This window comes from Pelodiscus sinensis, chromosome 25 (assembly GCF_049634645.1).
Source record: "Pelodiscus sinensis isolate JC-2024 chromosome 25, ASM4963464v1, whole genome shotgun sequence".
Taxonomy (NCBI): Eukaryota; Metazoa; Chordata; order Testudines; family Trionychidae; genus Pelodiscus; species Pelodiscus sinensis.
The window spans coordinates 180,045-203,122 of NC_134735.1; the positions used below are offsets into that span (position 1 = coordinate 180,045).

A 23,078-nucleotide genomic window follows, 5' to 3' on the forward strand; every position below is an offset into this window, starting at 1 on the left:
CAGGGTCAGTTGGTCCCCTCAGCTGTAGCACAAGACCTCTGCCTCCTGCTGGCTCCTAATCACAAACCAGTGCTGTGGGGGGCAGGTGGTTCCATGGGAAACTTGTTCAGACCTGGGGGGGGGGGAGAGAGGGCCCTCAGCCAGCAGTAGAATGGATCTTGCCCAGGAATACTGGCACTGCTGGTTCCAAGTGGCAGTTGAAAGGGGCAGTTTGGGGGGGGGGGCTGCAGCCAGGAGCCACGTCAGACTCATGAGAGGTGAGGGGGGGGGGGGGGGGGAAGCAAAGCTGGGAAAACCAAAGTGACCCTGAGCATCTCCTGCTGTAGGGGGTGAACTGTCAAATTGTTCAGGCCACTCGTCAGAGGCTCTTCCCTCAAAGGCTAGTGGTAGCAACCTTGTGGGCTGGAAGGTGGCAAGCTGGGGTAAGGTACCTTCAGGGCTAGTCACTACCCACTCTCCATGCTGGACCCTTAACCAGGGGCCCCATAGCTGGTGGAGGATCCTGTTCTCCTCTTCCTTCTGTGCCCCAGGCCCTCCTCTGGGATCATCCCACATAATGAGGGGAGGGACTGGTCTTGGCTTGTCCAATGACAGCCTCAGCTCCTCTTGGCACAGACCTAAGTGGACTTTTTTTAATGGGGATTTGCCAACAGGGCGGAGACTGGCTTATATAAGCAGTGCTGGGCTAGCTGCTGCTGACTCCAGAGCAGAGCTACATGGTGTCTAAGGGGCACTCGCCTCCCACTGGATTTAAGGTTTAAGGGGTGACCTGACCAGCTGAAGTATCTACAAGGGGAAGGGGCTATGTAATAATGCACTAGCAGAGGCAGAAACCCAATCCCAGGGCTGGAAGCTGAATATCAACCTGGCCAAGCTACATGCTTAACAGTGAAGGCAGCAAACCATTGAGGTCATAGTGGATTCTCCATCTCTAGCAACTTTAAAATCAAAATCTGTTTTGGGGCCATTTCTGGTCTGTCCCTCTGGCTTTGAATTGACAAATCTGCATCCAGTCCAGACTGAGCAAAGCCTCACTTGAAGTAGGGGTGGTGAGCCTCCCTTAGAGAAGCAACGCTGAGGGCTAACCTATAGCTAGGCAAGCTGGCTCCCAAAGGGATAATGTGTAGGATTCTTCCTCCCAGAAGCCTACTGGCAGAAGCAGACCTTAAACTCCCTCTGTTCAATCTCCTGCCCAGAAGGGTATGGGATAAGCAAGGATCCTCCAGCATCCAAAGTGTAGCTTATGCTTGTCAATATGGATATTGGGGAGGGGGGAATATCTAGGCCCCCTGAGCTCTACGGTTCTGAGCTAACACCAGAGGCAGATGACTGTTTTGCGGGCCCCCCCTTTGCCATGGCACATGCGCAGTGGCGCCATGGCGCATGCGCGGGGCTTTTTCAAGCGCGGGGACCGGGGCGGCCGCCCCGTTCGCCCTGCCCTGTATCCGCCCCTGGCTAACACCATGGCCGAGGCACAGCCAGGTTGACGAGGCTTCTGTTGATCTAACTATCATTACTCCGGCAAACCCTTTCCTTGCTGCTCTGTGTATGCTCCTGTAGCACCTGTTGGGCGCACACAGCTTGAGGCTACCTGTAAAATGGCTAATTGGGGTTAGGACCTCCTAGGCCAGAGAAGCAAGGTGAAAACGAGGACTGGCTAGCAGGAGAGCTACTCCTCTAGGGCAAGGATGCTCACATTGGCTGTGGAGGCTTGACTAGGACCCAAACTCATGGAAAGGATCCCACTTATGCTCTCTGATTCTTTGCAATTGTCCCTTTCACAATTAAAAGGCCCCACTGGTGCTTTTCTTCCTGAAGGCAATAAAAATCAGGACAATAAACTAGTTGGGTGATGGGATTCATTAGCCGCAGAGGCCGAGGCTACGCCTACACTGCTGGCTTTTTGCACAAGAACAGTTTTGTGCAAAAACTTGCAGTGTCTACACTGCATGCATGTTCTTGCACAAGTAAATTTACAGTACAATGTTGGAAAACACGGCTTCTTCCGGAAGAGTTATTTCTCTCCCCACGAGGAATAAGCCCTCTTGTGCAAGAGCTCTTCCACAAGAAGGCAGTGTAGACAAGCAACATGAATTTCTTGTGCAAGAAACCCCTTTGCCTAAAATGGCCATCAGCACTTTCTTGCACAAGAGAGTGTCCACAGTGCCATGGATGCTCTTGCGCAAAAGCACATGGCTCTTGTGGAAGACCTTCTGCAGAAGAACTCTTGCACAAAGCAGTTCTTGCGCAAGAAGCCTGCAGCGTAGATGTAACCAGAGAGAAAAGGTGGTAGCTGAGAACTAAAAAAGGAAAATGCTCATTGCAGCTGATCTCTGAAAAAAGCAAGCCTAAACTAGGGTGGGCTGGATCCTGCCTGTATTGGCTATGAAATTCTATCCAATTGCTTCCTCTGGCTGCTAACATTTTGGTGAGGGCATAAGGGATGATGTGCCTCCCATGTGTGACTGAGTCCAACACCCAACGGGCTGCTGTCCTCAAGAGACAGAAGTAACGGGGCATGTGAGGGCTGGGATGTGCCCTCTACTCAGGAAAGGGACTGGATGAGGCTGGCTGGATCTTGGTTGCAGTAGATGAAAGGGCACTGTAGCTCCACGAGACTGCCTGGAAGTGTGGGCAGTCTGCATGATTTCTGACTGAGGGGGATAGGAACGGAAGCACTGGAGACCATGATCTTTATGGTTTATTTCTCCGCTAATTGGCCATTAGGGAAAAGAAACCTGGAACCACAATAAATTCCTGGATTCTCTTTGAACCTCACAGGGTCCAAAGGCAAGATGGCAGGCCTGTCTTTAAGTGCAAGCTCTGTGCCCCTCAGCGTCATGCCAGCCAAGAGCCATGGGGTGTGGCAGAATCCTCAGAGGAAGGGCAAAGCCAGCAGAAGCACAGAGCCAGGAGACCCTGAGGCAGCAGCAAGCCGAAGAGCCTGGTCCCCATCAGGAGCAGCAGACTCTTCAAACCTCAGGGCAAGGAAGCAGTGGAACGTAGAGGCTTTGGGTTCCCATGCTCCAGAGACCTCCCAGCAGCTCCGGAGCCCTGGCACCCACAGCAGATGGAAGGTGGAGTCAGACAAGCTCCACATGAAATCGGCAGGTCAGTGTATCTCCATTGGAGCTGGGCTGTTTGTCAGGCCATCACAATTTTCAGTCTGATGATCTCACAGCATGTGAGGTTGGAGCTAGATGACATTGTTTGTTGTCCACCCTTTCTTTCCCTCTGCTCCCTTTTGGGATTTGTGAGGGTTGGCTGTGCAACTTTGCCCTCCCCCCACCTACCCCACACATCTTCCCTTATTGGATGTGCAGGCATTTGGCTCCATAGCATCTGCACTTACTCTAACTCAGCTAAAAGTTTTCCAAGCCACTGATCCTCAGGCTTCAAGCTATAAACTGCTCACTAGCTGAGGACAGGAGGAAATTACCTGTGGGTGAGAATGAGGTGCTACTTTTCTGGAAGTGCCCACTGCCAGAAACAAGGCTCTGCTTAGAAATACCCCAACCCTCACAATATGGTAATCCCCAAATTTGTGATGGGAGGAGCATGTCCTATCACCTCAAAGCCATGGACCTTGTCATTAGAAATGTCCTGTAAGTGTGCCAGGCACTGCAATCAAAATGAAGGCAGTTATAAGCCATGCCAGCGTCACTTCTCTTCTGATTGGTCTGAATTAACAGAGATGAAGAATCTCACAGTACAAAACACACACGCCAGCCTTCCCTTAGCATCCCTGACTAGTGTTCCCTGTAAACAGCACTTGGGTGGCCACCCAGGAGAGATTCACGTGCCATCCATCGGATTAGCAGAGCACCCACAGCACTCTCAGCCAGCACAACATGTTTCTATGATGGTAAATGTCCACACATGCCTTGGTACACATAACATTTATTCTGCACATGGATGCAAAAAAATTAGAGGAAACGCTATCCCTGACCCCATTTACTCCAGCTGACCTCACAGATCTAGTCTCGTTTTACCGCTCTTTCCCTCTCCCTCTGCTCAGCCACCTCTTGCTGTCCCTTTTCGCAATCTTCCTATTGACAGCACAAAATAAGGCCCAGCTCCTTCTCCTCTTGGAGTCAGTGGTATGTGTACAGGTGGAAGGAGAAGAATGCACATACTCTAGAAGCGGTAATGGCATGGTTTGATGGAAGTTGGCTGAACTGTCAGGGATCACTCATCTCTAATGTTTCCTTTTAGGAGACCTGGGGCAGATTTATTCCCAAGATGCCTCCACTGATCTGAGTGAGAAACCAGGAACCTCAGCTGCAGTACGTACCTTTCAGGACTGGAAGAAAGACAACCTCACCCGGATTAAAGAGAGGGCAAAGTCCCTCCGCCTGAAACATCTGGATGTGGCCAATGCCGTAGATCTTCTCCATGCCTTCATCCGCCAGTTCTTCAGCTACTTGAATGAATGTCCTGAGAGACCCTACTTCCGGGACATGCGAGAATTGAGGTTGGGGAGCAGCCATGAGTTTGGAAAGGTAACCAAATAGGGAGGAGCTGGTTGATAATTTGAAAGTGGAAGGCAGTGTGGGTGAAAGTGACCATGAAATCATAGAATGCATGATTCTAAGGAATGGAAAAAAGGAGAACAGCAAAATATAGACAATGGATTTCAGGAAGGCAGATTTTAGTAAATTCAGAGAGCTGGTAGGTAAGGCCCCATGGGAAGCAAGACTAAGAGGAAAAACAAATGAAGAGAGATAGCAGTTTCTCAAAGACACATTATTAAGGGCCCAAAAGCAAACTATTCTGTAGGAAAGATAGAAAGTATGGCAAAAAACCACCTTGGCTTAACCATGATCTAAAAATCCAAAGGGAGTCATATAAAAAGTGGAAATGAGGTCAAATTACAAAGGATGAATATAAGCAAACAATGCAGGTATTCAGGGGCAAGATTAGAAAGGCAAAGGCACAAAATGAGCTCAAACTAGCTAGAGACATAAAGGGTAACAAGAAGACATTCTATAACTATATTGGAAGCAAAAGGAAGATTAAGGACGGGGTAGGCCCATTGCTCAGTAAAGAGGGAGAAACAATAACAGGAAACTTGGAAATGGCAGAGGTGCTTAATGACTTCATTGGTTTGCTCTTCACCAAGAAGTCTAATGATGAAGGAATGCCCAACATAGTGAATGCTAGTCAAAATGGGGGAGGTTTAGAAGATAAAATAAAAAAAGAACAAGTTAAAAATTACTTAGAAAAGTTAGATGTCTGCAAGTCATCAGGGCCTGATTAAATGCATCCTAGAATACTCAGGGAGCTGATAGAGGAAAGGTATCCGAGCCTTTATTGATCATCTTTGAAAAATCTTAGAAGACAGGAGAGATTCCAGAAGACTAGAAAAGGGCAAATATTGTGCCCATCTATAAAAAGGGAAATAAGAACAACCCAGGAAACTACAGACTAGTCAGTTTAATTTCTGTGCCAGGAAAGATAATAGAGCAAGAAATTAAGGAAATCATCTGCAAATATCTGGAACAAAATAAGGTGATAGGTATCAGCCAGCATGGATTTGTAAAGAACAAATCATGTCAAACCAATCTGATAGCTTTCTTTAATAGGATAATCAGTCTTGTAGATAAGGGAGAAGTGGTGGACGTGGTATACCTAGATTTTAGTAAGGCATTGATACGGTCTCCCATGACCTTCTTATAAATAAAGTAGGCAAATACAACTTAGATGGGGCTACTGTAAGATGGGTGCATGACTGGCTGGATAAGCATTTTCAGAGAGTAGTTATTAACAGTTCACAATCATGCTGGAAGGGCAGAACAAATGGGGTTCCACAGGGGTGTGTTTTTGGACCGGTTCGGTTCAATATCTTCATCGATGATTTAGATATTGACATAGAGATTATGCTTATTAAATGTGCAGATGATACCAATCTGGGAGGGGTTGCAACTGCTTTGGAGGATAGGATCATAATTCAAATGATCTGGACAAACTGGAGAAATGGTCTGAGGTACATAGGATGAAGTTAATAAGGACAAATGCAAAGTGCTCCACTTAGGAAGGAACAATCAGTCTCACACATACAGAATGGGAAGCAACTGTGTAGGAAGGAGTACGGCAGAAAGGGATCTAGGGGTCATAGTGGACCACAAGCTAAATATGAGTTAACAGTGTGACACTGTTGCAAAAAAAGCAAACATGATTCTGGGCTGCATTAATAGGAGTGTTGTGAGCAAGACATGAGAAGTCATTCTTCCGCTCTACTCTGCACTGATTAGGCTTCAGTTGGAGTATTGTGTCCAGTTCTGGGCACCACATTTTAAGAAAGATGTGGAAAAATTGGAGAAGGTCCAGAGAAGAGCAACAAGAACGATTAAAGGTCTAGAAAACATGAGCTGTGAGGAAGAACTGAAAAAATTTGGCTTGTTTAGTTGAGAAAGGAGAAGACTGAGGGGATATGATAGCGGTTTTCAGGTATCTAAAAGGGTGTTTAAAGGAGGAGGGAGAAAAATTGTTCTCCTTGGCCTCTGAGGACAGGACAAGAAGCAATGGGCTTACATTGCAGCAAGGGAGGTTTAGGTTGGACATTAGGGAAAACTTCCTACCTGTCAGGGTGGTTAAACACTGGAATAAATTGCCTAGGGTGATTATGGAATCTCCATCTCTGGAGATATTTAAGAGCAGGTTAGACAGGCATCTCTTAGGGATGATCTAGAGACGGTGCTTGGTCCTGCCGTCAGCGCAGGGGATGGCACTTGATCTCTCAAGGTCCCTTCTAAGGATGTTAAGGACTAGTTGACTATCTGATAAGCAAATGCTTATCGGATAGTCAGTCAACTAGTTCACCCCCCCCCCCCCCGTTGCTGCCTCTATCAGATAGAGGCAGCAAAGGAAGGGAGGAAGGGGTACTGCAAAGGGCAGCACCCCTTTGAATGCTGCCTCTGCGTTTCAAAGGAGCAGTGCCCAGAGCTGATCCTGGGATCAGCTGTTTGGGGCTGCCCCTTTGAAATACCGAGGTGGTGTTTCAAAGCAGCTGCACTGTCTGGAGCCCAGGGTCAACTAGGGACTTCCCAGCTGATCCTGGGTTCCACTGAAGTGCTCTGTGGAGCTGGGGATCACCCGGGCTCAGCGTGGCATTTCAAATCGGCAGTGCAACATGGAGCCCTGGTTCAGTGGGCTCTATGAGTGCTCTTACAATTTGAAATGCACAAGAGCCCCCGCTGGGAACTCTTGTACATTTCAAAGCTGGCACGCCCCATGCAGTCCAGAGTTAGCAGGATTTACCCCTAACCCCAGGCTGCATGCGTGTTCTGTATTCCTCCTTAGAAATGTACAAGAGCCCCAGTGGAGGCTCTTTTACATTGAGGAATGCGAAAGTGCCTATCAACTAGTTGAGTAGTGGATGGAAATTCCATTGACTACTTAACTAGTAAATTAACAGCAATGAAACATTGTTAGTCCCTTCCAGTTCTAGAGTTCTAGTAACCAGGAGAGGGAGTATAGGCAGTGGGAGCTGTCAGAGCCTTGTAAGGCGACAGCAGCAGGGGAAGGAGAGATAGGAGGTTGTTGGAGAGTTTGGATCAGGGAGGGAATGAAAGCAGGAAAGGGGCTGAGAAGAAGTGAGAAGGGATGAGATCTGGCAGGTGGGTGGAGGGAAAGAGAAGGGGGATTAGCCTGCAAAGAATTCAACAGCATCTCTTGGAGGTGACTTTGTCTACAGCTCTTGCATCCAAATGAGTTTGACGTGCTGCTGAGCCTGCCGATCACAGACTATGTCCACTACGCAGAGGTGGAGGGTTACAACGGACTCTTCTATACCCTGACTCTGCCGAGAAAGTCCCGCAGCTTTCCAGCCGCCTTCCTGATGGAGGATGGGCAGACTGTGTCCCCTGAGCGCATCATGGCAGAGTTCCAGGAGCATGTGGATCAGTTCATCAAAGTGTTCTACTCAGGTGAATGTCCTGTGCTGGGGCTAGCCAGATCTCCCCTTCCATCCTGACCTGTGACATCTCCTGCTCTTCCACGCCTGAGCCGTCGTAAAGCGACAGCCCATAGCTGAGACAGGGGTTAGGCTGAGACTGGCATGCTCGGTTTCTCATGTGATCTCATAAATCTCAACCCATGTCTCCAGAAGGGAAAGGCCAGAGGCCCAGGAGGAGCCCTCACGCTATACAGAACTGAGCCAGTTGGCCTCCATCTCCTGGGGAAAGCTGTGGGTTCCCCACTAGGAGTCCTGCCCTACGGAATTTGATTTAATTTCTCTGGGGGTTGGTTTCTGGTGGGTTTGGTTTCTTTGGCCAACTGACATTAGTATAAACTCAAACAAGCCCCTTGATAAATTACTGCCTCTTTCTAAGCTCTCCCACGTGTCTGTTCACTGTGTGTCTGATGTCTCAGTGCCCTTTCCTGGATGGCAGATGAGACTGGAGAGGAAAAAGCAGAATAGCCCAGCGGTACCCCTAGTGATGGTTGACAATCAAGGGGACACATTCATGTCTACTGACCTGGTCCTTGCTTTGGAGATCTCTGGCCGATGGCCCAGTTCAGACAATGAAAGGATGGATATCCAGCAGTTATTGGGGGAGCAGGAGGCACATCTGAGGAAGACACTCTATTTCATTGCCAGACAGGCCCCTGGTCAAGATAACAAAGGTCAGTCCCATCACCAGAGGTGCTGGCCACCACAGCATATTCCCCTTGGAAAGTGCTTTGGGATTGAGTTGTCTGGCTGATGCTTGGGAAAGGGTGTGGTAGTGCACAGAGCTGGGATCATGAACCCCCTTCAGGGGAAAAAATCCACCCAGCCAGTGGCACCAACAACCCCTCCTGTCTTTCATAGCATTGGCAAAGCTGCCCATGTGTGCTCTGTATCCCACTGAGGAATGCAGTGCCAATAGGGTTTCCAGATGATTTAAAAAAAATACCAGGCACACTTGATCTCAGATGGCAAGGGGAGAGGAACCGGCCTGGAGAGGAGCAGGGCTGGCTGGGAGAGGGTGGCGGGGAGAGTGGGGCTGGCCCAAGGAGATCAGCAGGGGGAAGAGGGGGAACCAGCAGGCGGGAAGCAGTGCTGGCCAAGAGGAGGTTGGGGGGAATGGGGCTGAACGGAGGAGATGGGGGGGAGACCGGCCAGCAGGAAGCAGGGCTGGCTGGGGGGGAGCTGTTTGGCAGAGAGCGGGGCTGCCCGGGGGGGGGGGAGGAGCGGGCAGGCAGGGAACTGGCCGGTGGGGAGCGGGGCTGGATTGGGCACATGCAGATCCTGGGGCGCTGCCTGTCCTGCACATGGTCCCAGCAGGGCGCATGGGCGAGTCTGGCCCTGGGGATTCCATCCCGCCCCCCTCTTCCCTACTGTGTAGTTGCTACTGCCTGGCTGGTAGACACGCTCACGCAGTGTGACTCACGCAGTGTGAGCGTGTCTACCAGTCAGGCAGTAGCAACTACGTACTGATACTCACGATAATAATAAAAACTTAATTAGAAAATACCCGACATTTCTATGTCCGGTATTTTCTCAATTTGTTTCCTGGACAGAAAACTCAAATACCAGACTGTCCAGTTCAAAACTGGACGCCTGGCAATCCTAAGTGCCGAAACAGGGCTTGTGTGTTCTGGAGACCTTGGTGGAGTCAATACATAACATGTATTGAAGGGAATTGGGTCAACCCTTGTCCCTTCAGTTCAAGTCCTGGATCTAGAGCCACTCCAGAAGGGAGCCATAGGCATTTCCAGGAGAGTGGCAGGCGTGGGAGGAGATGGGGGACCCCTATGCTAGGAAGGGGTGGTGCAAGGAAAAGTGAAGAAGCCCAAGAATCAGAGAGGGGTGGGGTAAGTTGTTCATGAGCTTCATAGTCTGAGGGGACTTGTCAGGCAACATTGGAACCAGGAATACATTACAAAGTATCATATTTCCACATCAAGTGTCTTCTGTGCTCAGCTGAGGGCATAGGCTGACGGGGGGGCTGCTGTTATTTCAGAGATCTGGAAAATTTCTTTCTCTCATGTGGAAAAGGAGATTTTAAAAAGCCACACTCGTACTCAGAGCTGCCGGAAGTATCATGCAACCAAGTGCTGCAGGTATGTGCCTCTGGCAAATCATTGGCAAACCACCTATCTCTGCAAGTCTGGAAACCCAGGCTGGGCCAGATGTCTTTATATTCCCTATGGTCCTGCTAGAGCCAGGCCAGACTAGCATTGGTTCTATAACTTCATATTCTATTGGAAATAATTTCCTTTCTTTGTCCTGGAAATCTTGATGTGGACCTGGAACATCTTTTGTTAAAAAGTCTCAGTGTGGTAGCCATGGTAGCCTGTAACTTTAAAAACAACGAGCAGTCCTATGGCATCTTAGAGTCTAGGAAAAATGTATAGAATCATGAGCTTTCATGGGTAAAACCCACTTCCTCGGTTTATCTCATGATTCTATATATTTTTCTTAGTCTCTAAAGTGCCACAGGACTGCTCATCACCTTTTGATAAACACTTTGAAATCCTTGCATAGAAGGTGCTATGGAAATGTAAAGCATTGCTATCAGTTGGGAGTTTGTGTCACAAACACGGGGCTAGGAATCTGGACTGTGGATTCTATTCCTCACTCTGCCACTGGCTCACTGTGAGACCTTGGGCAAGTCACAGCACCTGTCTGTGCTTCAGTTTCCCTCTCTGTGAGATGGGAACGGTGATCCTAATGTGTATGATACTCATCTGGAAGGTGGAATAGAAGTACAAAGTATTATTAATTAACATGATTATGCATTTGAGCATATTCCTTTCCCTTTAGAGTTAGGCATGTTCCATATCAAAAGTGAAATACAGTAGCTGAGACTTGAATGGTGATTTATATCAACACTCTGTCACTTGCTTCAGTTCCTCCCCTCTTCTCCATGCTGACCTTGTTTGAAGAGAGCTCACCCCTCCAAACTAGCTTACTGGACATAACACTTCCCTTTGTGAATGGCCCTGTCCATCTAGGGGGCTGCTCACTATATGCCCGGCACTAAACATTTGCAAGATTGTGTCTGCTGATTGTCAAGAGCTCCAAGGCGGGAGGCGGGTCCTTGGCCTAGATTCTGCTCTGTTACACCTGCATAAATCCAGTGCTGCTATATTTCCCGTCAGTGAATTATTCTGTGGAGCGGCATTTGTCCCCCTTTTTATGTTTTTATAGGTCAGATGCCTAGCACTCTGTGCCCCCCAGACCTTCACTTAGGTAAATTCTCACTGAGGGCACAGCCTGAATTAAAACTGAGTAAGGATCTTGGGATTTGACCCAATAATAAGAGACATCGCTAATGCCAATAATCTGGCTTTTCCATCTCTAGGCCAGAATGTCTGCAGATGTTGGAAAGGCTTTTGGGGGCCCTGAAGACAGAGCACCCCTCGGAACTGGCTCCTTTGAGGTCCTACCATGCTGAGACCTCTTTCTTTCATACACTGATGGAATGGAAGCAGGACGCAGACGGGAAGCCTCCCCGGGTTGCTCCCTGTTTTGAAAGGGTCCTGGCCAATTTCATTCAGCAAGTGGCAACTGCTCAGCTGCCCCATTTTTTCATTCCCAAATGCAACCTGTTTGGCACAAAGTTCTTTCCGCCCAGTAACTTGAAGTTCCTGCTGGCACGCTTGAGAGAGAAGCAAAAAAAGAAGCAGCCCACCACAGTGTCCCGAAAGAAGGTCATAGCCTCACCACTGCTGAATTCTGATATGAGCTGGCCTCTCATGATCACTGTAGGCCTGATGATTCTGGTATTGATTGGACTCTCCCACTTTGGGTCATAAAGATTCTGAGCATCTACATTTCCATTTGCAAGGACTAGAGGAGTCTGCTGGGAAGTTAATTGATAGTGAGAGGCAGGGGAGGCCTAAGCACTGTACAGTCGACCACATTGCAGGACCCAGATATAACACTGCTGCTCGTCAGGAATCATAAAAACACACCCTATAGCGAGGCTAAGATTAAAGCATATTTAGACCATGTAGGGATGCCAATAACTATCCCGCTAACTGGTAAGCAACTGCTTACTGGTTAATAGTCCTGGTTAACCGCAACAACCCACCCCACCATCCACATGCTCTGCATTTAAAACTCAGACCAGCAGGCTGGCTCAGTCCCAGCCTGCCGGTCTGAATTTTAAATGAAGAGCACGTATGGGAGCTGTCTGCCACCCCACACTACTGTGTCTGATAGGGAGGCAGCAGTGTGGAGTGGCAGGGAGCTCCCCAGGAGTGAAGTTGGGAGTTCACTGGCTGCCAGCCCTGCCCCCAGGGGGCACTGAGTAACTGTAACTGCTAATAAATTTAGCCTTTATAGGGTTATCAAAATAACCAATTTCTGACATCCCTAAAACTGTGTACCTGCATGTCCTTGAACTTGGCAGGGATCTGGCCTGGTTCAGGAGTTCAGTAATAACACAACTCCAACCTGTTTATGCTAAAAGCTTAAACCATGGTTTAACTGTGCTATAACACAGTCCTGCAAAATGGAAGCTTTGGATAGCTTAGCTACTCTCTAAATAAATCTGCTTGCAAATGAACTGAATATAGTTTCTGATTTGAAAATGTCTTGGCAGTAAGTAGATGCTGCCTTTTGTGTTTTGTTCTCTTGGAGTTAGGGTTCGTCTATGCTTACAGTGGGCAGCTGCTTCGCTGTGTGAAGACACCACTTAAATCAATGGGGAAGCTTCTCCTACTGGAGTAGGTACCTCCCCCCCTCCCCCCCATTTGAGAGACAGTAGCTGTTTTGATGGGAGAGCCTTCTCATTCGTGTAGCATTGTCTACTTGTGGATTTCAGTCAGTGTAACTGGGCTGCTCAGAGGGGTAGGTTTTCCACACTTCTGCATGACCTAGTTATACCAACACAAGTTTGTAGTGTAGACCAGGGCTTACTAGTTTACACCCCAAATTTAGTAATAGCATTTCTCCAGGTCTCTGCCAGTCCCTGTCCAGCTGCCAGCTCCATAGAACAACCAAATCTACTCCAGCCTCAACAGGAATTGAAATATGAATGTAGCTATTTATGTGCCAGCCGACACACTCTTTGGTGACTAGTTACAAAAGCTGAAAAATGTTTTAGCTGCCCTATTTTTTCCACTTCAGTAACAGAAATATTAAGAATGACTCCAGAACGGGTGTGCAATGTAAAGGGCTCTTTGTCGGATCTCGGCATGGCCCCTGGTTTTTTCTTAGCCATGCTCTGTTGTTCTCCCAGCCCAGCACCTGTGTCACTTCTCTTGATCTGTCCTGAAGGTTTTTTCTTGTAATTTTCTGAAAATGAAAAATAAAAATGGAAACAAGGGTTTGAAATGTTCCACTGTGAGTCACCTGCCTGATCTCAAGATCTAATAATGATTCTATCCTCTCCAGTAATCTAGGTGTTTGTATCACCCTATTTATTGCTACCGCACCTTAAATATACCAGCAACATTCCCTCTGTTCCTGCCCAGACTGTAGAGAGAGCAGCCTATGAGTTTGGAGAGCGTGCTGTTTAACTGAGTGCCCATCACTGTGCTTGGTATCTGGGCACCTCAGAAGCAGAGTCCTTGGAAAGCCGGCTCCTGCCCCAGCAAGACTCTGTTTTCTATACCTAAAAATGATCCACGATTTAAACTCAGTAACCCCTCCCCGCCCCCTGATTCAGAAACACAAGCCCAGCAGCGTGGGTGGCAGGACTGGTGGGTTCTTCTGTTATCCTGGGCTCCTGCCTCTCAACGAGAAGCGGCTCTGAGCTAGGGGCGGGGCAGGGCCGCACCCCGGACTGCAGGGGGCAGCAGCGGCCTCGCAGCCTGGGCGCCTCTCCTCCTGCTGTCTCTATAGGGCAGCGGGCCTGGGTTGCCGAATAAGATCCCGTTCCGGAACTCTCGCGATCTCTTCCACGCCTCCATCATGGCGGTGAGTAGCTGCGGTCCACGGAAAGGGCTGGGGGAGGCTTGTCAATCCGCCGCCATCCTCCCCTGGCTGGGGCTGGTCGGGTCTGCCGCCTGCGCGGGTGGGTAGGAGAAGGGTTGTGGATTCCCGAGGGGCCAGCATGGGGGGACGAGGAGTCTTCCCTGCTCGAGGGCCGCTCCGGAGGCCGGGTTCCTTGGATTTGGTCCCCCTTCCCCTGGCAGGCAGGAGGCTCGTGGAGCTGCGTGCAGGCCGGGGGTCCCTTCCTCGTTGTCTCGCCATGTCGGGGCGCAACCCCTTCTCTTCTGCAGGGTCAGGTGCTTGAAACTTGCCGCCCCTCTTTGTAGTGGCGACCAGGGTTTAGACACCCGCCCCCCTGCAGTGGCTACCTCACCGGTGGGGTGCCCTGCCCCAGAGTTTGGGACCCTCCATTTTTTCCCTTTCCCGGAATTGGTGCCTTCACCTGCTCTGGCAATTAGGGGTTGAACCCTCACGTTCTCTTTCCTATGGGCTCTGATTGCTCCCCATCCACACAGCAGTGGACTGAATCCTTGCCTTCCCAAGCTTTCTGAGGGGGGCAGCTCAGGACTGTCCCATACCCCGTTTTTACCCTGCAGACCTCATAAATGTTGGCCTTGTAGTTACAGGGCCAGCACCAATCTCTGTGGGGCATTTGGAAATGCACAAATAAATGGGAAGTGCTGGGCACCGGCTGGTACAGAATGCTGGCTATGCTTCCCTTGCCCCTGGATTGGAGTGTGAGAAGCACACAGTTCTGTAAGGTAGAAGAGTGTCAGGAAAGTCATGGCTAGTGCTCTAGCTCCTCTTGCACAGGGCTAGCAGCTGTGCTCTATGACACGTTGCCTCTCTAAATGATTGCACCACATCATTAAACACTTTCTGGCCCTACTCCCCTCCTGTAGCAATGTCTACTGACTGGCATCTTGTGTCTGCTGGGTTAGAGCAAGGCTCATCTCTCTCAACTGCATGTGTTTTCCCACTACAGCAAGATCAGGGTGAGAAGGAGAACCCTATGCGTGAGCTGCGCATCCGCAAACTCTGTCTTAACATCTGTGTTGGAGAAAGTGGTGACAGACTCACCCGGGCAGCCAAAGTGCTGGAGCAGCTCACCGGCCAGACTCCTGTCTTTTCAAAGGGTAAGTTGTCACTTAGTGTGAAGGGCAGCAACCCAGATCCCATGTTGTAACAGTTAGTGATGTTTTATTAGTAGTTGGAGAAGCCATTTTTGGGGCCTTTCAATGGAAAAAAAAATCCAGCTTTGTCTTCTGAGGGCATAATGATTGCTTTTATTTATATATATATATATATATATATATATATATATATATATATATATATATATATATGGAGGTATACCTATCTCATAGAACTGGAAGGGACCTTGAGAGGTCATAGAGTCCAGTCCCCTGCCCTCATGGCAGGACCAAGTACCATCCCTGACAGATTTGCCCCAGATCCCTAAATGGTTCCCTCAAGGATTGAGCTCTCAACCCTGGGTTTAGTAGGCTACGGCTCAAACCATTGAGCTATCCTTCCACCCCTTCTTAAAGCTTTAGTACCATTGATTGAAGTGCACCTTCCATAGGGTTTTTATCCCTCTAGGTCAGGGAGAGGAATGTAGGAAGGGTAGAGAAGACTGTATTGTCTGTGCCTGTTACATGAATAAAGGCCTTAAATCTCCAATACTGGCAATCTTAGCCCTACCACAGCATAAAACTGCCCTTTCTTCCCCCTGAATGTGGTGTGTAAAGTGGTGTTGGAGATGTTTTGCTTCACTCTTACTGGTTTGTCTCCCGCAGCTCGATACACTGTCAGATCCTTTGGAATCAGGAGAAATGAAAAGATTGCTGTTCACTGCACAGTTCGTGGGGCCAAAGCAGAGGAGATTCTGGAGAAGGGGTTGAAGGTGAGAATTTTGACTGTTTTAGCTATTCATGTGGCTTGTTAAATCTTGCATGAATTTGAAGTTAGTCTAAAAATAATTTAACAGCACTTAAGTTGATGATATGGGACTTGTGTACACTGCTAACTTTTACTGCACTATAACTTTTTCACTCGGGTGTGAAAAAAACAGTCCCTCTCTTTCTCCCCTCTCCCTTCTGAACATAGCAAGTTACAGCACTGTAAAGTAGCTGTGTAAACAGGCTCCTAGCACTGGGAGTGGAGATGGTTTACTTAGAGCTTTGACCCAGTACTGGTGTCATGACCACACTGCTGCATTAAAGCATGCTGTGGCAGTGCTTTAAAGTTGGAAGTGTAGGCAATACCTTACGCTGTTTCCCTGTGGTGTTAGTTTCTCTCCCGTGTCAACTTCTAGACATACTGTCTAAGTCAATGTTTCCTAACTTTTTGGCCAATGAACCCCTTTAGAATTTCGAGGAACCCCAGCCAAAGAAAATTGGTCTAGCCAAAAAAAAAAAAAAAAGAAAAAAAAAAAGCGATCACTGTTAAAGAGACAGCTGGGAATTCTGAGTTCTCGTAGAACCCTTACTTTTACTTGGCTGAACCCTGGGGTTCTACAGAGCACTATTTGGGAAACGTTGGTCTATGTGATACTGTACCAAACTGGAATTTGAAAAAATAGACTTAGAAGAAGAAATCAGTTGAGTGTATTCATCTAAAGCAGTGATGCTCAGACTGAGGCTTGGGGTGCAAGTGGCTTTTCATTGTACCTCCTGCAGCTCTTTGCAGAATGGTATGTTAAAACGTTGTGGGATTTAATTGGCTCATAGCTAAGACTAGTTAATAATCGGAATACCTTTAGTATGTAATTAACCTGTGAGAATAATATATATTTCTATGTGCATGTGCACCTATGAAATAAGTCACAGTACTATGGCTCTTGGATAATACAGATTACTAATTTGGCTCTTGAACCTCTGAGCTGTATCCTGAGATGTAATTGCAGTACTTTTAGACATACCAGAGCTAACTTACTCTAGCAATCTTGAATAGTAGTGAAGCTGCAGTAGCATGGGCTGTACAAACTCATCTGCTAGAGTACATGGTGCTACTTGGGGTTTGCTCAGATTTGTCTAGAAGTGCTGCAGTCACATCTCTCATTGCAGAGTAGACATAGCCTGAATTTAAGATAAAGTTAGTGCAGGTACTTAGCTCATGGAGAGCTCAAACCGTGCTCATGGTGCAAGGTCTCAGATGGGTCCATGGATTGTGTGTACATGCTGTCATATCTGTCAGTGTTGCCTGCATTAATAGATGCTGAAAGTTCTACTACAGACATTTAGTAACTTTTCTTACTAAAAAGTTTGTGTACGGTATCTTATGCTAACATCCTTCCTGCCCAGGTGTGTGTTAGGACTTTAGGCTGCATTGAGCACTTGCTGGCAGTCAAGATTCTTAGCCCCGAGTCTGCAGTCTGTGCAGACCTGTGATGCCGCCTTTGTTACTGTGACTGGCAGAGCCTCAGGATACCCAAATCTGCTAGATAAGAACCTGTCAACTCTTGCCAGAAGCGATTTGATTCCCAAGTGGATCCTGTTGCAGATCAGTGGAAAAAGCAGGCCCCTGTTTGGAAGGAAAGAGAATGTAACTGGTTGTAAATGGGTTTCAGGTGCGAGAATATGAGCTGAGGAAAAACAACTTTTCAGACACTGGGAACTTTGGCTTTGGAATCCAGGAGCACATTGATCTGGGCATTAAATACGATCCCAGTATTGGCATCTATGGGCTGGACTTCTATGTGGTATGTATGCTTCTTTTTCTTATTTCTGCCAGCTGTACCTCAGTGTTAGAGAAGGCACCCCAGAAGGATGAGGGCCCCTGGGAGAGTCCAAACTGTCTAAAGTGTCTGTATGCACAGGAAGAAGTGTGGTTTTAAACTAGATCCAGCTCTCTGCTTATAAAGAGGACACTAAACTGCTAATAAAGTGGTAGAGATGGTGTCCTTGGAGAGGAGCTGAATTTTGCTTTATCTTTGTGGCATCTTGACTCTTCCAACAACGTAGTAGAGTGACGCATTCAATGGTGCAGCTCTCCAGGCCTGGGAATCTGCAAGAATTAGGCACTCTGGCTGCTTGTATTTACTAGGCTGTGTATTTTACATTATGAAACTTGAATTCATGTCTTGGCTTTATTGTATTGCCCATGTGCAAATATAAAGATCAGTTCTGGTCTCTCAGTGGCTTTATGCACAAGGCAGAGAATAAGGCTATCACAAACATCTCCACCTTCCACTTCAAGTATGAGGTGCATGTCTTTGACCTAGCCTTCTGTGAAGATTGAAAGAATTGGGCTTGTTTAGTTGAGAAAAGTGAAGACTGAGGGGGAACATGATAGTGGTTTTCAGGCACCTAAAAGAGAGTTACAAGGAAGAGGGAGGAAAAATGGTTCTCCTTGGCCTCTGAGGATAGGACAAGAAGCAATGGGCTTAAATTGCAGCAAGGGAGGTTTAGGTTGGACATTAGGAAAAACTTCCTAGTTGTCAGGGTGGTTAAACACTGGAATAAATTGTTGAGGGAGGTTGTGGAGTCTCTATCTCTGGAGATATTTAAGAGCAGTTAGATCGACATCTATTAGGGATGGTCTAGATCAGCGGTTCCCAACCTTTTCCAGATGGGGACCCATTTTGACAATTCAGGAAGACTTGGTGACCCAAGGCAATTGAAAAATGGGGGGAGGAGAGAGGACAGAGCCACCTGGGGTGACACTTGGCCACCCATATTTAGGTCCCGACCCATAGATTGGGAAACAGTGGTCTAGATGGTGTTTGGTTCTGCCATGAGGGCAGGGGACTGGACTTGATGACCTCTCAAGGTCCCTTTCAATTCTAGTGTTCTATGATTCTCAGTTCTAGTATTCTATGATTGTGTTTTATGATTCTCTAAGCTTAATTCATAGGGTTTAAATATCGATGTTTCTATCAAAGCAAGAAAGTTCACCGTATGCCTCTGCTGTTCAGAGTGTAGAGAAAAGACAGATGCATAATAGGTGATAGTCATGTGGCTTAATGCGTTATATTAGGAAGTAGGGATGTTAACTAACGATTAATTTACTAGTCAAGTAGTCAGTGGAGTTTCCATTGACTACTCAACTAGTCGATAGGCACTTCTGTATTCCTCCTTTGAGCTGGGGCTCGTCTATATTTCAAAGGAGGAATGCGGAACTCTGCTTGCAGCTTGGGGTCAGAGGGAAGTCCCGCTGACTCCAGGACTGCACTTGAGGGCTAGCTTTGAAATGTACAAGAGTCCCCAGAGGGGGCTCTTACTCATTTCATAGCAGAAGTGGCAGCATGGAGCTTGGGGTCAGCAGGGGACTCAGAGTCCGCTGCTGACCCCAGGCTCCATGTGGTGCTGCCTCTGCGTTTCAAAGTAGTGCTGCGTGGAGCCCTGGTACAGGCTCTGCAGTGCTGCTGCTTTGAAGTACCCCCCTCTTCCCTTCCCCTTTGCTGGCTCCATCTGATTGCAGTAGTTCCCAAACTTTTTGGCATCACGTCCCCTTTCTGATGTTTGAGAAACCCTCATGCCCTGCCCTCCCAATAAACCCCCAACAAAACTGGTTGAGCCAAAAAAAAAAGAAAGGAACTGACCGGGGCTGAAAAACAAATATAGCAGCAAAACTTGGGGTGGGACTGACTGGGGGGGAGGAGGGGGTCACCTCACGTGCCTCTCTCCCCTTCCCCCCCCCCCGAATTTCTTCATGCCTTGCCTGCCTCCCCCCCCTTGAGGGGGGCATGCCCCCCAGTTTGGGAACCTATGTGATAGAGGAAACGAGGGGGTGGGAATTGACTAGTCAACTGAATATCCAATAAGCATTTGTTTATCACAGGGATGGGCAAAAGGGCCTCAGTGGGCTGAATCCAGCCCGCCAAGTGGGTAGATCCGGCCTGCAGAGGCCCTGCCCCTTGCCCGTCCCCAGGCAAATTAGGGCGGGGTGGGGAGCGCTGTTTCCTCTGCTCTGTCAGCAGCGCACGGTGCTTGGAAGCGCCAAACACTCCTGAGAGTGTTGAAGGGCTGGAGCAGGCTTCACACGCTTCCCCACTCCCAGGCCAGTCAGGACTTGGGGACGGAAGAGCATGTGAAATTTCCTCTCCCCAGACCCTGATTGGGGGTGGGGAAGCGTGTGAAGTCTCCTCCCGCCCTGCCAAGAGCGCGTGGCGCCTTAAGTGCTGTGCAGGGTGGGGACAGAGCGGAGGGGAAGTGTGGAAAGTCTCCTCCTAGACAGGGACATGGGCCTCTAGGGGGAAGGAGGGGTGGGCGGGCAAAGGCGCTCCCCCACCCCCAGACCAATCATGGTCTGGTGGTGGGGAACCCAGAAGTATCCAGGCCCTGCCCCTTCTGGTGCAGCCCCGGGGCCACTTCAAAAAATTTTGAAGTGGCTCCAGGCAAAAAATGATTGCCCACCCCTGGCTTATCAGATAGTCAACTAGTCCTTAACATCCTTATCTGGAAGGCAGTTAGGCACTGCTATGAGGAATACAGCATCAGTTTCTACAGTATAGAAGAGCCAGGATGTGTGCATTTTCTTTTCTGTTTCTAAAAGTGTGATGTTCCTCTAGTATTGCCACTGCTTGGACATCAGCAGTGGCAGAATGTTCCCTTTCTGTTGCGCTCCAAATATGCTTCAGCAGCATTGGAGGGAGTGCCACTCTGGCTACATGTTCACTGGGGAAAAGCATATTGGCATGTTCAAAATACCTTTTTTCCTAGTAAAGATGACACCTGAGAGTGAGAAGGTAACTAAATCTTCAGGGCTTATGCTTTGGTCCCTCTGCTGAAGCTGTGCCAGCATAAATAGCTTATGGGGTTTCTGTCCACTAAGGACCGATCTCCTCAAGTCACTTCATGTAGGTGACTGAATACCATCAGAGTGGTAAGTTATGCTCTCTGTTGGGGTTACCTAGTACAGTTACCATTAGAGAGTCTATCCTTGAATGCCTTTTAATGCAGTCAGTAAAGCAAATGTCACTCTCCTGAAGAATCTTCACTCTTGAGAGAGATTCTTGATCTGTACATTCAGATATTAATAAGTGCTGTCCGTTACTGCAGGTTCTGGGCAGGCCGGGCTTCAGCATTGCTGACAAGAAACGCAAAACTGGCTCCATTGGAGCCAAGCACAGAATCGGAAAGGAGGAGGCCATGCGTTGGTTCCAGCAGAAGGTAAGATCCAACACCTTTTTCATGCCCATTAGGCTACTCAGCAACCTAGTTAAGAGACCTCAAATACAGCCTTTTCATTCTTGCTGACCCAGTCTATGATCTTGTAGTGAAAAATGACAAACTTACTGAACTGGAACGTGAGTGCTTATTAGCATGAGATAGTGAAGAGAGCAGAAGCATCTCTGAAGTGAAGGGTTTTCACTCCTTAACTTTCCTCATTTGATGTTGGAAACATGAAAACTAGCAAATCTGCTTATAAAGGGTTGAAATGGTGATTGTTGAGGGCTGGTCCTAGGTGCAGGTTGCACTGTGTCCTGGGGATTTGCAGAAGTAGAATACTGTTCTTCAGAAATACTTCCATTGCATATGCATTTCTACTCGTTTCTATTTCAGAACTGTTTTTCTCTACTTGCAGTCTGTGGGAGGGAGGCAGCAGCAGCAAAGTACTGAGATCCTCAGGTGCACAGCTTGTCCTCCCTCCAGCAGTAGACACATTCAAAGAAACAGCAGTTTAGATGGGCTACAGTTGGGTCAGGACCAATATGGTCCCATTTTCCAGACAGGAGGGAGCAGCTCATGTGTCTGCAGCTACCAAAGGAATTGTGTATTCAGTGATGGTGAGGAGGTTCTTGTGCAGTGAACAGTCTGTCCTGTTAGCTGCTCCGTGTAGAGGAATGATGTTCACTCCTGTCTTTAATTGTTTAAGACAATTCTACAAAACGGGGGTTGACGTTCAAATCTCACTTCCATATTGACAAGTATTTAACCCTCAACCAAGCCCTGACTTCTAATTCCCGGGGCTAAGCCCAGAGACTCATGCAATAGATGTGACCTGCAAAGGGGAAACAATTTTTTTTTCTGCTTGGGAAACATGCTGCCTTTTTACATGAGCAGTATTCTGTCTTCCTGAGGGAATGGAAATGTTATGCTTTGTGGATTTCTAGTCACTGCCTGTCTATTGTGGGGTTTGTTACTTGTGAACAAAGCTTCATATGAGTTTCAATACTCCTGCCCATTCCATTAAGACATAAACTCCCACTGCTGTTCTGGCAAAACCAGGAAGTCCTAGATATGATAATCATAAAATAGTCTAAAGACCTCTGTAGAGAAGCCTCTTGTGCTGTGTTTAGCCACCATAAAGAGGCAGAAAAGCTTCCAAATCCAGTTGTCACTGCACAGGTCACCTTTTAACTTACCATACAACATGCTGTCCTCTAACAGATTGCCCACCACTCAGTGGGAGTCAACAAATCCACCTTCCTGGTTTACAAACTGACTCACAAGCTTTGGGTGTCTCTTGGCCCTGAAGCATCTGGTCGGAGGCCGCTGACCCATGGAAAAATCAGTTGGGGGCTGCACACAAGTGAGAAGCAATGTGAAAAGCCCTTGACAGAGAGAGAGAGACACTTCTCACATTCCCCTTGCACACCAGAGCCTAGGGGATAGATTTTGTGTTCTCCAGGCCCGTGAGTGGATGGCAGGGGTAGCTGGAGTACAAACATGGGCTCCCCAATGCTGAGCCTGGGGGGCCGGATCCAAGCAAGCTGGGTGTTGAATCCAGCCCCCTGACCCTGAAGTTCCCCACCCCTGAGCTATTTCACGGTAGAAGCAAGTTGAAGTATTCAGCAAAGTTTGTACTTTTAAAGACCACCTGTAAGCTAGTAGGCGGATTCACAGGCCAGGGCAGTCCAAATGAAACCCAAACACTGAATTCACTTTCATTTCCTTTTCTCATGACAGGTTTATTAATAAACAAGTTGCAGAAAGTGTCAATAATTGGTAATGGAGACCTTTCCTTCTTTCTGTAGCTGCAGGGGTAAAAACAATCCCTGTTTTCACCATCCCTATCCCATTAGTCCTTTTCTAGCTGTTCTGGAGAGATCTGTGCTTGAGCTTCCCTAGCCCCTGGAAGCTCTGCTGTCCACTGTCATCATTAAGAGCCATGTGGTCTTCTCTGGCTCCCTGAAGTCCTTGTATTTGCCCATTCCTTAGCATGTGTCGTGCGACTTCAGCCTCCAGTTTGAAGAGTTATTACTTGCAGAGTGGTTGATGTGCCCCAATGCCCAGTGTCTTGTTACAAACCCAGTTAT

At 48.1% G+C, this 23,078-nt stretch overlaps 2 protein-coding genes across 4 annotated transcripts in view; both read left to right on the plus strand.

The window, feature by feature from the left end:
• Positions 1 to 171: 171 nt before the first annotated feature.
• Positions 172 to 13,599, plus strand: LOC112546990 (cyclic GMP-AMP synthase-like). 2 transcript variants are annotated; one of them, XM_075908676.1, is made up of 7 exons: positions 172 to 257; positions 2,782 to 3,111; positions 4,216 to 4,502; positions 7,697 to 7,928; positions 8,374 to 8,628; positions 9,951 to 10,050; positions 11,295 to 13,599. In XM_075908676.1, the coding sequence occupies exons 1-7, from the start codon at positions 251 to 253 to the stop codon at positions 11,746 to 11,748; spliced, it is 1,665 nt and encodes a 554-aa protein (XP_075764791.1). In that variant the 5' UTR covers positions 172 to 250; the 3' UTR covers positions 11,749 to 13,599. The 2 variants fall into 2 exon arrangements, with proteins under 2 accessions (XP_075764791.1, XP_075764792.1); XM_075908677.1 differs by lacking the exon at positions 8,374 to 8,628.
• A 119-nt stretch (positions 13,600 to 13,718) lies between these two features.
• The window catches only part of RPL11 (ribosomal protein L11), a 31,220-nt gene continuing 21,860 nt past the window's right edge, over positions 13,719 to 23,078 (plus strand). For both annotated transcript variants that reach the window (XM_075908682.1, XM_006130493.4), the window contains exons 1-5: positions 13,719 to 13,858; positions 14,859 to 15,009; positions 15,673 to 15,779; positions 17,445 to 17,576; positions 20,878 to 20,988. In XM_075908682.1, coding sequence (XP_075764797.1) covers positions 13,853 to 13,858; positions 14,859 to 15,009; positions 15,673 to 15,779; positions 17,445 to 17,576; positions 20,878 to 20,988 — 507 coding nt within the window. In that variant the 5' untranslated portion in view covers positions 13,719 to 13,852. The remainder of the gene's footprint in view (positions 13,859 to 14,858; positions 15,010 to 15,672; positions 15,780 to 17,444; positions 17,577 to 20,877; positions 20,989 to 23,078) is intronic.